This window comes from Microtus pennsylvanicus, chromosome 5, assembly GCF_037038515.1.
Source record: "Microtus pennsylvanicus isolate mMicPen1 chromosome 5, mMicPen1.hap1, whole genome shotgun sequence".
NCBI classification, from domain to species: Eukaryota; Metazoa; Chordata; class Mammalia; order Rodentia; family Cricetidae; genus Microtus; species Microtus pennsylvanicus.
In genome coordinates, this window is record NC_134583.1 from 81,034,169 (window position 1) to 81,047,544 (window position 13,376).

General features: G+C 50.2%; 1 protein-coding gene across 1 annotated transcript in view; it reads right to left on the bottom strand.

Moving 5' to 3' along the window:
- The window catches only part of Cfap46 (cilia and flagella associated protein 46), a 95,122-nt gene that overhangs the window by 48,776 nt on the left and 32,970 nt on the right, over positions 1 to 13,376 (bottom strand). The window contains exons 18-25 of the mRNA XM_075974885.1: positions 12,185 to 12,397; positions 11,311 to 11,473; positions 10,915 to 11,064; positions 10,057 to 10,164; positions 9,385 to 9,551; positions 2,829 to 2,960; positions 2,138 to 2,300; positions 398 to 485 (exon numbers count right to left, since the gene is read on the bottom strand). Coding sequence (XP_075831000.1) covers positions 398 to 485; positions 2,138 to 2,300; positions 2,829 to 2,960; positions 9,385 to 9,551; positions 10,057 to 10,164; positions 10,915 to 11,064; positions 11,311 to 11,473; positions 12,185 to 12,397 — 1,184 coding nt within the window. The remainder of the gene's footprint in view (positions 1 to 397; positions 486 to 2,137; positions 2,301 to 2,828; positions 2,961 to 9,384; positions 9,552 to 10,056; positions 10,165 to 10,914; positions 11,065 to 11,310; positions 11,474 to 12,184; positions 12,398 to 13,376) is intronic.

Here is a 13,376-nt window from a genome sequence, read left to right on the forward strand (position 1 = left end):
CCCTATAAAGACCAGGCAGGCCTCTAACTCACAGCGATTTGCCTGCTTCTACCTCCCAAGTGTTGGGATTAAAGGTGTGTGATAACACACCTGGTCCGGAATGGGAGGGTATTTTTTTTTCTTTTGCTGTTGTTGGTGGTGGTAGTGTTTTGTTTTGTGTGTATGAGTTTTTTGCTTGCATGTGTGTCTGTGTACCGCATGTATGACTGTGCCCATGGATTCCCATCAGATGCCCTGGAGTTACAGATGGTTATGAACCACTGTGTGGGTGCTGGAGAAGCAGATAGACACTTGGGCATAGCCATGACTTGTGCCTCATGTAAGGATACGGATGTAAAGCACAGAATGCTCAAACTTCCAGAACTCCCCGTTTCTCACTGGTGCCACAGCTACCAACCTGGAAGGAATGGGCCTTCGGGTCCTGTGCCTCCACCCTGGAAGTCAGCTGTTGGCCACTGGTGCAGAAACAGTGTTTTCTCTGTATCCTTAAGTGAAATAAACAAATGGAACACGTTGGAGGGGACTGATGTGTCCCTCCGTCTTGTTCCTCATTAGTTTCAGTAAAAACAAGCAAAAGGCAGAAATTGCAGCAAAATTTCACAGCTATCAAGTCACAAAATGTTAAGCCCATTCATCATTCATGTCACATGCACACAATACAGCACATACATAACACACTGTATGCCATATTCTACACACCACACTACACATAAGTCATACCATGCACATCCTATACATACCAAATCTTCCGTTCCAAACATACATAATGCCACACACTCTCAAACTATACACAAGACACCACATTGTGCATACACCACACTACACACATTCCATACACACCATAGTACAATACTACATAACCATACACATATGATATCACACGTGCCACACCACACATACCAAACTGTAACCAACACACCACACACACGCATATATGAACATATGTATATGTTATACCCAACACGTATCATACTATATGAATACATCAAACACTATGCCGTACACACACTCCACCATACCACCCACACTTCATACAATACACACCACCTACCACACAACATGTACCATCCACATACAACATTACAGCACAACACACACACATACCACACATCCCCTACATCACGTGTAACATACACACATACAGCACACAGACTACTTCCTCCCTGATCTAGTTGTTTTCAATGATGTGAAATAGGGGCGGTGGTGGCACAAGCCTTTAATCCCAGTGCTTGGGAGGCAGAGGCAGGCAGATCTCTGTGAGTTCGAGGCCAGCCTGGTCTACAAGAGCTAGTTCCAGGACAGGCTCCAAAAAGCTACAGAGAAACCCTGTCTAAAAAAAAAAGAGAGAAAGAAAGAAAGAAAGAAAGAAAGAAAGAAAGAAAGAAAGAAAAAGAAAAACGTATGGGACATAGTGGAAGCCATGCTCCAAGGCAAGCCAACAGCTGTGAATACTCCTGTGGGTGCAGAGGATCTCAAATCAATAACCTGCCTTTAAATCTCCAGATAACAGAAAATTATGAACCAGAGAGGGAAGAATAAACCAAACTGAGAATAGGGGAAGTCTGCTGTTTCAAAGTTGTTTAAAACAAAGAGGGAAGCCGGGCAATGGTGGCGCACGCCTTTAATCCCAGCACTCGGGAGGCAGAGGCAGGCAGATCTCTGTGAGTTCGAGACCAGCCTGGTCTACAGAGCGAGTTCCAGGACAGGCTCCAAAGCCACAGAGAAACCCTGTCTCGAAAAACAAAAAACAAAACAAAACAAAAAAAACAGAGAGGGAATGGGAGAGAATTCTGGATCTGGGGACCGGAGGTCAGAGGCCACCACTGAGGTTGGCCAGGAACCTCCGGCCTCTCTGGGATCTGGAGAATGCTGCTATTCCCAGGAGACGTTCTGAAGGAGCTGTTTGGTAGAGGTCATGCCCAGTGTGGGCCGTGTCTGGTTGGGGTCATAGCCTGTGGGAGCCATGTCCCACGGGAGTTGTGTCTGGTGAAAGTCGTGTCCCACAGGGGCCATGTCCCAGTCAAGCCCCAAGGCAGGCATCCTCTGTGGGAGGCAAGCCGAGGTTGTCTTTTCCTATGAGTCTGGCCAGGCCTGAGGGTAAGGCCTCCTAGGACCCTAGCCCGTGTCCCTATGGCACCTCCTTCTTGCTCTCTGTCTTGTTGATGATGCTGATGATTCGCTGGAGGGATCCCTTGGCCTTCTTCCTGTTGCCCGGTGAGGACAGAAGTGGGAGCCATGTGTTCCAGTAGTGCCGGGCCGCCATCATCACCAGGGAACTGTTGCCTGCCATGCCCCCATACCTGAAATGACATGCCTCATCCCAAGTTACGTAGGTGGCTCACTCAGCCACACCTTTCCCCTGTTACATCCAATCCTGAAGCTTCTGAACTGTGTAGGGAAGGAGTAGAATCTGAATAGTACAGCTTTGGCACTGTACGGCAGGCACCATGAAAAGGCAAGCCTGCCATATCTCCGCCTTAGCAAATTGTATGGGTCAGGTACTACCCACAATAGAGGGCAGTGACGGGCTCTTCTGGTCTGGTCCTTGCTGTGTCTACCTGCCCCTTGCCACTTAAGCCCCTGTATGCTTAGGGACCCTCCAGACAGCCTTAGTACCCACTCAGCTCACAGCTCTATTGAGTTTCTCCCAGTACTGCCCACAGATGTCCTGGTGTCTGTGAGCTCGGCTACACCACAGGATGTAGCCAAAAGCTTGCTGGTACCACCCGTTCCCTCCCTGGGACTCAGGAATGTCCCCACAGCATCACTGTGGCACGACACCAGTTTCCCCTCCCCCACACATCGCCAGCCCATCCCCAGCTGCATACTTGGCACTCTCTACGAACGTCTTGGAGGCTGCTAGGCGTAGCTGCTTCCTACCCTTCAAGTTTTCCATGATGCTGCGGCCCCGGATGCAGGACACAGTACACAACATCTCTGCGGCCAGTTTGGCGTCGGTCCTGGAGAGGGCACAGAGTGATTTAGAGGAGAGGTGGGGGGTGATGCATGCTGGCCTCCACTTGTTGTAAATGCTCTCCTTTCATCCATGGCCCTGAAGGTGCATTCAAAGATAGAGGTGTGTTTCCAACCCACCCTGTGCCTTAGCGACGTGCCCAACTGATAGATGATGCAGGACAAGTGGCTCTGCCTTTTGGGGCCTTCCTTGCCAGTGACTGAGATGCCCACATTTGGCCTGGGTGTCCTGGGCATTCACTGAGGAGATGGTCTCTCGGTGCTTGCATTTACAGAGATACTACACATCAAGGCCAGTGGCAGTTCCTGGAGATGCCCACCCACAGAGAACTTTGGGAGACATGAGAATCAGCTCTGTGGGTGCCTGACTGAGAGACCTTTACGAGAGATCCCAAACCAGAACGAATTTGCAGAGTCCAGTGAACCACAGAACCATGGGACAGACTCCTTAACTGGCTGTTAGTCATTTCTTTGGAGTGGGTTTCCCATCTATCAATGGGCCAGGTAGAACCATCTGTTGGGTTCTGTCCTCAGCTAGGCTCTGCTCCCTGGACAGAAAGTCTTGTCTCTCTCTGCACTCTTTGCTCAGAGGGGCACTTGGGCCTGCAGTGCCATATCAGAGCAGCACAGCAGCCCTGCAGATACTCTCCTGGTTTCCAAACCAGGCGCCGCAGTGGTCTGGGCACCTGCAGAGTTGGGGTGTGGTGGGGTGAAAGGTAGAGGGCATGCTCAGCTCAGCAGCACAGATTTTATTCTGTGAGCGATATACTTGTTCTGGCAACATTTCCTTTGGGTCCTGGTGCTCTACAAGAGGCACCTGCTTGCTGAAGCCAAATACGTTCCAAGGAGGCAATGGGGGAAAGTGTGTCTGACCCTAAGCCTGCAAGGAACTGCTGTACGGTGGGAATTTGTGGTCTGAAGGTAAATGGAGGCTGGGTAGTAATTACTCCCCTTCATAGGTGGTAGGCTGGTGCAAAGAAGGCTGTGACCCTAGCCTGGGGAGTGGAAGTTGGGAATTTTGACCCTTGCAGCCAGCAGGGTGCAATGACAGCAGTCACCAGGAGGGGACAACAGTGGTCTACAAAAGACCTTCAGAGGGCCTAGCGCAATCTCCAGGTTTCCTGTCGCTGTTTGTAAGCGTGGATATCTTTGCTTTATTTATTACACGGATTTCCTTTATAAATTAGAGTTGCTAGGATCACTGATGGAAGAGTGTGCTAGCCTGGCCTGGTGCTGTGCCCAGTTCTCTTCCGGTGCCCAAGCAGTTGGTGGCTGCGTACGGAAGCACTAACAGCAACCCTTTTTGGAGGGATGCGCAATTGGTTGACGTCTTCTAAGGACAATGTTGGAGTTATGGAAGTGAATCTTGCACAGGGTTGAATAGGACCACCTCTGCCAGGCCTCGCCTGACCCCACAGGGTGTGACTTCTAATCTGTAGTCACCTTGTGTTCCTGGCCCCCACCCTTGTGGCCTTGTCAATCTTCCTTGAAGAGCCTGTGGTAAGTGGACTTCAGCTACTCTGCTCGCCCACTTCCCCTTCCAGCTCACTATGAGGTCTAAGTAAGAGCGAGATTAGTGTGGGTGAGATGGTTCAGTGGTAAAAGTCTTGCCCGCTAAGGCAAGGGCACTGAAAGACTGTATTAGCTGCTTTTCTCATGGCCGTCACCAAATTCCTGAAGAACTATTTTTTTGAGGGGGGGGCTTGTTTGGGTTCACAATTGAGGTAATATAGTCCTTCATGACTTGTGGCAATACTATCTTGTGAACATATCTGTTCCACACTCTAAGAGACCAGAACTTTTGCTGGACCTCACAGCCTTAAGCACTGTGTGGTCACTCAAGATTTAAGACTGCTGTGTACTCAAACCTTTTGTTGAACCTGTCTTTAAGAAACAATGTAACAATCAACCTTATTTGCCTTGGGTTTTCATAGCATCAACTTCTCCAACCTGAGCTAATGCATAGCTATGATCTTAAGTTATGGACTCGTCCATGTCCCTGCCCCAGACGATGTGTGTGTATCATTTGCTGAAAGTAGCAACTACAGAGATTGAAAGCCACTCCCTAAAATCTGTGATAATGGTTGGAAGCCACCATTTGTGGATATTGGTTGATAAACGCTGATTGGTGTCTGTTGTCTGGGCCAGTTGGAACCAGAGACCTGATCCCTCCTAAAACTCTGTTAGCGATCGCTATAAGAGCACCCTATTCCTCCTCCAGTGATGCTTTCTGTGTGGTCCAATAAAGACCGACGGAAGCGCTTTGTTAGACACACACAGACAGAACAGATGAATGTTGGGGGTGTTGGGGGGGCAGACACAGTCTTCAGGCAGGCACAGATTCAGACTCATGCACCAGACAGACAGAGGACAGAAGACACAGGGAGCATGAAGCAGAGAACTCAATCAGGACTCACTCTTAGTTAAATGACTCAAAGGGGAGGAGTTTTTCTTTCTTTCTTTAATGTGATACGGCAAAGGATGCCTCAGAGTTCATGGCTAGTGCATGTAACCGGAGTGACAGCAGGAAAGGCAGGAGCAGGAGGCCGTTGGCCACATGGATGGGACCCACAATTAGAAAGCAGAGAGAGGTGATTCTGGTCTCCACTGGCTTTCTCCTGTCCCGCTTTGTAATTTCGTCTCTGTCCCCAGCCCGTAAGATGGTGTCACCAGCATTCAAGGTGAGTCCATCTGTCCTGTTAAACCTCTGTGAGAACACCCTCAAGGACAGCCCCAGAGGTCTGCCTCATTAACGTCCTATGTGCATCTTAATACGATCAAGTGGCAATTGAAGTAAACTAACCACTACACCTTGACCTGTTATCAACTTGACACCCAAACACATCACTTTAAGCCATAACATTCTCTCTGTGAACTGAAGTTTTAGGGGAAAATGTGGTAAAGATTCTATAGGACTGACCAGTCAGTCAGAGCTGGAATGCTGCAGATCCAAAGTCAAGACTACCTTGGGTTAGTGCGCCTAACAGCCATTCATGTGTCATCTTGGTATTTGACTTAACATGCTCCTAACTACTGGCAAACCTTTGAAATGTATTAATATAAAGACACTGGATTCCACCAACCCAAAAAGGAAGAATGTCTTCAGATAGCAGAGTTCCCTGCTTGTCTGTAATCTGCCTTTCTGCCGTCCCCACCAGTGTGTTGAGTAAATACATTGATTTAGGATTTCTTTTTGTTCTGTGCCTAACAAGGTGCAACTGCTTTCAAGGAGGAACATTTTGTTCAGAGCAATCTCATCTGAAGCCCTGCTCCCTGTGGCTCAGAATAAAGCTATCTCCGATTCCCCCTGTGTTTGCATATCACTGGTCCCCCAGTCTCACGGCCCTCTCATAATGGAAAATGAAGCAATTCTAACTTCCAAAGCCTTCAGAGTTTTAAACGGTTGAGTCTCTTCTGAGACTCTGGCCATCTCTCATTTATGAGTCCCTATAAAATACAATCTAAAAGTTACAAACTTCTAATATACAGTGATACAGAACAAACATATCCAAAGAAACACAAAGCCAAAGAAAGACAGACTCAGCAGGGTTGGAACCAAACCCTGCAGCTCCCATTCAGCATCTGGAATTACCATTATAATGGAATCATATGGGTTCAGCAGCACCAAGGAGCCCACACCTCCAATTCTATCACCTGCGATACATGTAGCCTCTCTCTCAGGATAACTCCGCTCATGTCTACAGTGTTCCTTTGTTGGCTACTGTGGTCCTGGCATCTCCAACATCCTGGGTTCCCTACTGCAACTTAAGTAACACCTTCACATTTCATAGGGTGGCTTCTCAGCATCTCCCTTCTGGAAACTAGACTCTGTCACACATTGTCTGGCCCTAATGACTTTTCAGAACTTGGGTATAAGCCTCTGTTAATCTCTCACTCTTGAATTTTGCCTGCTTACAAAACCAGCATCATGTGGACATTGCCAAGTTCTGATGTTAGCCTGAGATGTAGTTAGGTCCCCTTCTCCCAAAGCTGTGGTGGTCTCTGTACCCTGGCTCAATCTGGGAAAAGATGTCCCTGACAGCTGCTTCTGAGCAGAAAATACTTTGTGTGTCATTTTTCTTTTTTTCTTTCTTTCAAATGACTTTGCATTTCCAGAGGCACCTTTCCTGTGCTCTCAGGGCAGAACTTTAGGTTCCTTTCCAGTGGCATTAAGACCACATCTGCTTTGCTCAGGCACAAGTTTGGAACCTGCGCCTCTCCTTTCCTCACAAGGCTGTACACTTTTCTTACCTTGTTGCTCCTTATCACTGTAGATCTGACTAACAACAGTGACCAGTAACCATGCCACAGCCTGGTCATTGTGCTATAATGGATTTTCCATTACTTTTGAATTCAGCCTTACTAAAATAATCAGGACACGGGGAGAAAGTAGCCAGATTTTCTGTTGGAATAGGACAGGAGTGTGACCCAGTCCCCAACAAAGCTCTTCTTCCTCTTGAAAACCTCACGAGCTGGGGCTCCCCTGCTGATCCCTCTAGCATTCTATTCTTCTACACTCTGATCAAAATGGTCCACTGAGTTTTGCTTACAGGGTTTCTAGGAATTCTCAGTCCTACGAACTCTTCCACATTCCTCCCACAAACCAGTTCTAAAGGCCCATGAACCACATGAGCAGGTTGGTCAAAGAAACAGCACCCTACTCCTCGGAACCAATGCTATGTCCTTGCCCCTATGTGTGCAGGGGGTCTAGACAAGTGGATGCTTCTGTTACAGACATTGCAGGGCATGGGGCTCTGCTGATTCTCAGACTCTCGGCAGTTGTATGAACATAGCCTTGGAGCTGTCACTGTGAGCAAGGCATGTGCTTGGCCTTGTCCTCATTGGGATCCAACCAACTAAGAGGCACATGTTACATGCCCACTAAATCCTGCCAACACACCAGGAGCACATCAACGCCTCAGAAAGCAAGGCTGGTAGACATGGTGCAAGACCAGTAACATGGGCATGGGGAAGAACTCTGTGGATTTGGTGACCATTGTCCAAACTGGCCACTGGGCAAAGGAAATACCTTTATAGTCCTGGGTCATGACTCTATCTTTCAGGATACTTGGACTTGGGAAAGAAGCCAAAAAGAAGAGCCCGGAAGAAAACCTTCTTGGCTACATGGGCATTTGTTACAACACTGCCTTTTACAACAGCCCCAGATTCAGGGAGAAGGAAAGGCTGATATTTCTGATCATGGGTCAACACTGTGGAATTTTGTCGAAACCATGAAGGAAGACGGACGTGTTCCGGTGCTTCACTGCTGCTGTAGGTAGAAGGAGAAATGTCCCTCATTGGCTCACATGTGTGAGCATTGGTTCCTAGCTGGAGGCACTGTTGTGGGAGGTTGTAGGACCTATAAGGGGTGACACTTCCATGCTAAAGGAAGCCAGTCATTGAGGACAGGTCATGATGTTTGTGTGGCCTGGCCTTACTCCCTGTCTGCTCCCGGTTTCCTCTTCTGCACACTTCAGCTGCCTTCCAGCATCCTGCCGCCATGCCTTCCTCCATAATGAACTGGACCTCGGAACCATGAGCCAAGGTAAACCTTGCCTCCCTTGCATTGCTTCTCATCAGTTCACAGCAGTGAGAAAAACAACTAATACACCTGGTGACTGGCATTCTCCAGCAGCTACCATGGAGACCTGACCGAGAAGCTGTCTCCCATTTTAACAAGCCAGGGGCATTGTCCAGGGGCATTGGTACACTTCAGCATCACGCATCTTGCTTCTCCCCAAATCCCTCGGACAAAGCTGCATGCGTCAGGATGGAACCGTGGTTGATCTGAGAACCACATGTGTTCCCTAAAGTCACATGCTGATATCTGATTCCCCGGATGACGGCATAAGTAGAAGGGCTGTTGGAAGATGAAGGTGGTGGAGTGCGGGGCTGGCACCTCAGGATGGAATCCTGCCCCATAAGGGGAGAATAACAGTGCTTTTTCCCTCTTCCACCACATGAAGTGGCCAACTTTGAACTAGGCAGCGACAGTCACTAGATACCAACTATCATGCCCTGAATTTGAACGTCCAGCTTCTATGCCATGAACAATAAATCCCCATTTCTTAAGGCCTCCCCAGCTGTGGTATTTTAACACAGGAGCCTCATCTAAGAGAACCATCAGCTCTCATCTATCTGTCACACACTGAGAGCTTTTGCACAGACCTCCTAACTGAGACCTATGTGTCTTTTGAGTCCCCATTAACACCCCACATAGCTCCGCGGGTCCTGTTTTCTGTGCTGTCCTGTGGCACACACAGAGGAAGCGGCATGGCAGTCAGATTCCTGCCAGGTGTCCCTTGCTCAGCAGGGCTACACCTCTGGCCCCTGCTCTGTGGCATGGGACATAGTCCACACTCTGCTTATGTTCCTGCATGCCTCTAGGACACCATTGCGGAGGTCACTTACGCATTAAATGACCTCAGGTGCTTGAGGCCCATCTGGGTGGCATTGTGAGAACATGCCATGGTGATCTCATGGTCGTGGGCCACGTAGGCGAAGTGGGTGAGGCGCGTCAGGGTCTGCAGCTCCACGAGGGGCTCTGACCAGTTGCACTCAGAAGCCATTTTCACCACCTTCCCAGCACGTGAGGAAAAGAACATTGCATTAGCAACAGCGACTCTCTAGGAGTCTGTGGCTTTCAACAATCGCACTGCTGCCAGCCTGCTGAGCTTCATCCACCCTGCAATGTCCGCACACGGCTTCGCATGCATGGATTACTAAGCATATGCAGGCCTAGATAGGCTAGTGATCGGTGAAGCCTAACTGATCTCAGTTGCTCCGTCCTCATGACTTTCCCACCACCGAAGGCATGCCTGTCCTCTTATATGTCTCTGCCTGGGCTGAGATCGTGAGATGAAGAAGAACACAGAAAAGCCACCCAGAGAAGCATCTTCCTCCCACGGGTATAAAGGACTGTCCCATACAAAAGCCAGATATGTATGCCTCGAGAGATGGCAGCTGTCAGGAAGCAGAGGGAGATGTGGGTTTGAGTTCTGACTACCTCAGGCAGGACCTTAGGCCTCAGTTTCCTCGTCTTTCCTGGATGGGGGTTGTTGACTTACCTCTTGGGAAACCCACCTGAGCTAGCGGGGGAACCGTGAAGTCCATGAGACCCAGTCCATTGCACGAATACATCTCAAGGGCCACAAGGACTCTGGTTATGGAGTTGATATCCTCATTGGTGCCCTGGAGGGATGGAAGGGATAGTGTCTCACTGCCCAGGAAACAGGGAGGAAAAACTGTGGATATCTGAGCCACTTTTTGAGATAACCCTGTGCTGCATTAGCCGCAAGGGACAGCCAGACCACAGTATTCGCAAAGTTGAGATCTGAGGCTATTCTGGTAGGAATCAACCTCTACGCTGTCTTCTTAGGCAACAAGGCATGAAATCTGCATATTTCTGAGCCTTGAAGACAGTGTTGTCTGGCCACTGAGGACGACTTTCCAGAGGGAGAAGGCTGCTGAGCCCTGGTAAGAAGTTGCTGGTCTGGGACTATCCCATGCACCGCTTCTGTCTGGCCCAGGAAAATGTCCCTCCTGAGCTCTCCCCTGCTCCCTCCTGACCGCTCCGTCCCGTGGTTTACTTGCTGCTGTGTCGGGGTCATAGGGAGGGTTCGCGAGTTCAAACTATTCCCTGCTCCTTCCCAGACCGGCTCCCACAGGTTTAGTGTTGGAGGTGGGCTGGTGCCATATCAAAGCGATGACTGAGTAGCACTGAGAGTGGGCAGCACTCCCAGAGGCCCAGCGCTCAGACCTGGTGAAGACTTTTTGCCTTGGCTCTCAAGAGCGGCAATTTTGGTGACAGCAGAGAATAACCTCAGACCTTACTAGGCGGAAACACCCCCTTTCCAGCAACTGTGGCCACACTGAATAAGGAGAACGCCGGGGAAAGGCAGTCTGTGGGTCCTAAGCCCCCACGGTATCCTCGGCAACCACCTGCTCATCAGTGCCCAGTCGCTGCCCAATCTGCTGCTGCAGTAGCTGCTTGGCCTTCACCCAGGCCGAGATGAGAGGCTGCCGCACGCTGGTGGGGACGATGTCATCAGGCACATTTCCATTAGTGAGGTGCAGCGCAAACTCACAGACCTAAAACAAGCGTCTTCATCACGAGGCAAATCTAAGAGGGGTCCTTAAGCCATCCTCCCTCTGGCTGTCTCCATGACTCTCTGTACCCAGGCATCAAGTTAACCTTTGGCCCTCCCCCAGGGCCCTCCCCAGGGCTCACCACAGGGTCCTCCCCAGGGCCTACCCCAAGGCCCACCCCAGGGCCTACCCCAGGGCCCAGTCCAGGGCCCACTCCATGGCCCATTCCTGGGCTGCAGGATGGAGTACCTCCAACGCTGCTCTGATCTCAGAGGCAGAAAACTCCGCTGGAATATGAACGAAGTTAGAGCGCACATTCTTTTTCGACTTTTCAGATGTCTGGGTGGGAATCCAGCTGACGATCAGGCCTCGAGCAAGGGCATCACACAGCGAGACCAGCATGACTAAATCCCTGGAGGGTGTAACATGTGAGCTGTGCCACCAGCAAGGGCAGGACAAGGCTCAGCCCCAGGCACAACCTCACAGCACCACGCCCACTCCTTCTGCCTCCCAGTCAAGAGGAGAGGATAGTTGTGGTTTAACACAGACCATGGGTGAGTGCTGGTTTGCTTCCCTCCCTCCCTCCCTCCCTCCCTCCCTCCCTCCCTCCCTCCCTTCCTTCTTTCTTTTTTTTTTTTAGTTCTTGACAGATTGTCACTATGCTGCCCTGGCTGCCCTGGAACCCACTTTGTAGACCAGGCTGGCCTCAAGCCCAACCTAACATGATGCATTCAGGCTTCTAATTTATTCTGGGGAAACATTAATCTAAGTTCTCATTCGTCTGGAAAAGAAACACAGTCATGAGATCTCACCCTCTCCCCACCTCCAGCCCAAGGTGGGGTGACCGCTGAGCTACTTCACAGAGTACCTGGGCCCTCAGCTGAACTCTTTGTAAAGGCTTGGAGCAGAGCCTTCAGAGGGCAGTGTTGGAGCAGAGCCAGCAGGGGGCAGTGAGGCAGCTGGGTCATGGTGACCAGGTTATCCCAGTGCAGGCTGAGCGCCTCCTCCATGCATAGACCTTACCTGTGCCTAGCAGTCTCTCAACTCATTGCCCCCACAATGGCCATGCCTGACCCCACAGCTGTGACTCCCTAACATAAACAGATGTGGTGGCAACACCCACCCTTTATAGCCAGTTGCCTTGAGGGTGTTCAGGAGGTAACACAGGGAATCCACCAGCTCCTTCTGCCTCCCAGCCGCGATGAGGTGACGATTGTGGTTTAAAACATAGACCACGGCGTTCTGCACGATCCAGGCTTCGCCTAGCTCCTGCCCAATCTCTGCAGCCCGCAGCCAGTTGTTCATGGCATACTGCGACAGGCTTTCTATCCAGGTTCTGCAACAGCACACCATGTAGCGGTCAGCTCAATATCCGGACTCTACCTTCCCCATCCCACACACCACTGAGGATGTGAGCCTGGGCTCTCTGTGTCATCCCCACCTAGGTCTGGAGGGTGTTTCAGACTGTCTGTATAGGCCAGGGATCCAGGCTCAAGAGAGACTGTCTTGGTGCTGCTCCCCGCATGCAGCTGCCCCCAAATGTCCCTGATTACACCTAGTCCTAGCTAGACTTTGCCGTATCCTCTGGAAATGCCCGTCTGTCCTTCCTTACGACCCAGATACTGGCAAGCTACCTCTCACCCATGCTATGAGTCTTACAGGCCCTGCTAAGAGCTCCCTGATTTGAGGAGGGGTGCTGGCCTAAGGCCTTTCCCAGGTTGCCTTCTCTCACTTCTTTGGCTGCCTTCACCCCCTGGCTCCAAGATAATCTATAGCTGTGCCTGTCCCCAGCACACATAGCCTGCCGGGTGGTACCTAGAGCAGGGCAATGTAGCCGCTCTGCACAGTGCTCGTGGTAAAAGCAACTCTCTTCTACCAGCCCAGGCTGGGAAACTTCCTTCTGTCAGGAGCCAAGTGGTATTTTAGTGAGTTGCTAAAGTCTCTGCAGCATGCTTCTTTCATTTTGTTTTACAATTGTTTGATTTGTCCAAGCCACTCTTAGCCACGGCTTACAAACAGCCTAGGCTCTAACTTGTATATCCTGCTTCATCCACAACTGGGTCTGGGCAAATGAAGTGGTTCTTCAACCCGTGGTCCAGAGCAGTGGCTCTCAACCTTCCTAATGCTGGGACCCTTTAGTATAGTTCCTCATGTTGTGGGGACCTCCAGCCATAAAATTATTTCATTGCTACTTCATAACTAATTTTTGCTACTGTGGCGAAATGTCATATAAATCTCTGATCTGCAGGATATCTGGTATGTGACCCCAAAGGTATTGTGACCTATAGGTTGAGAACCGCTGGTCTACAGGGTGG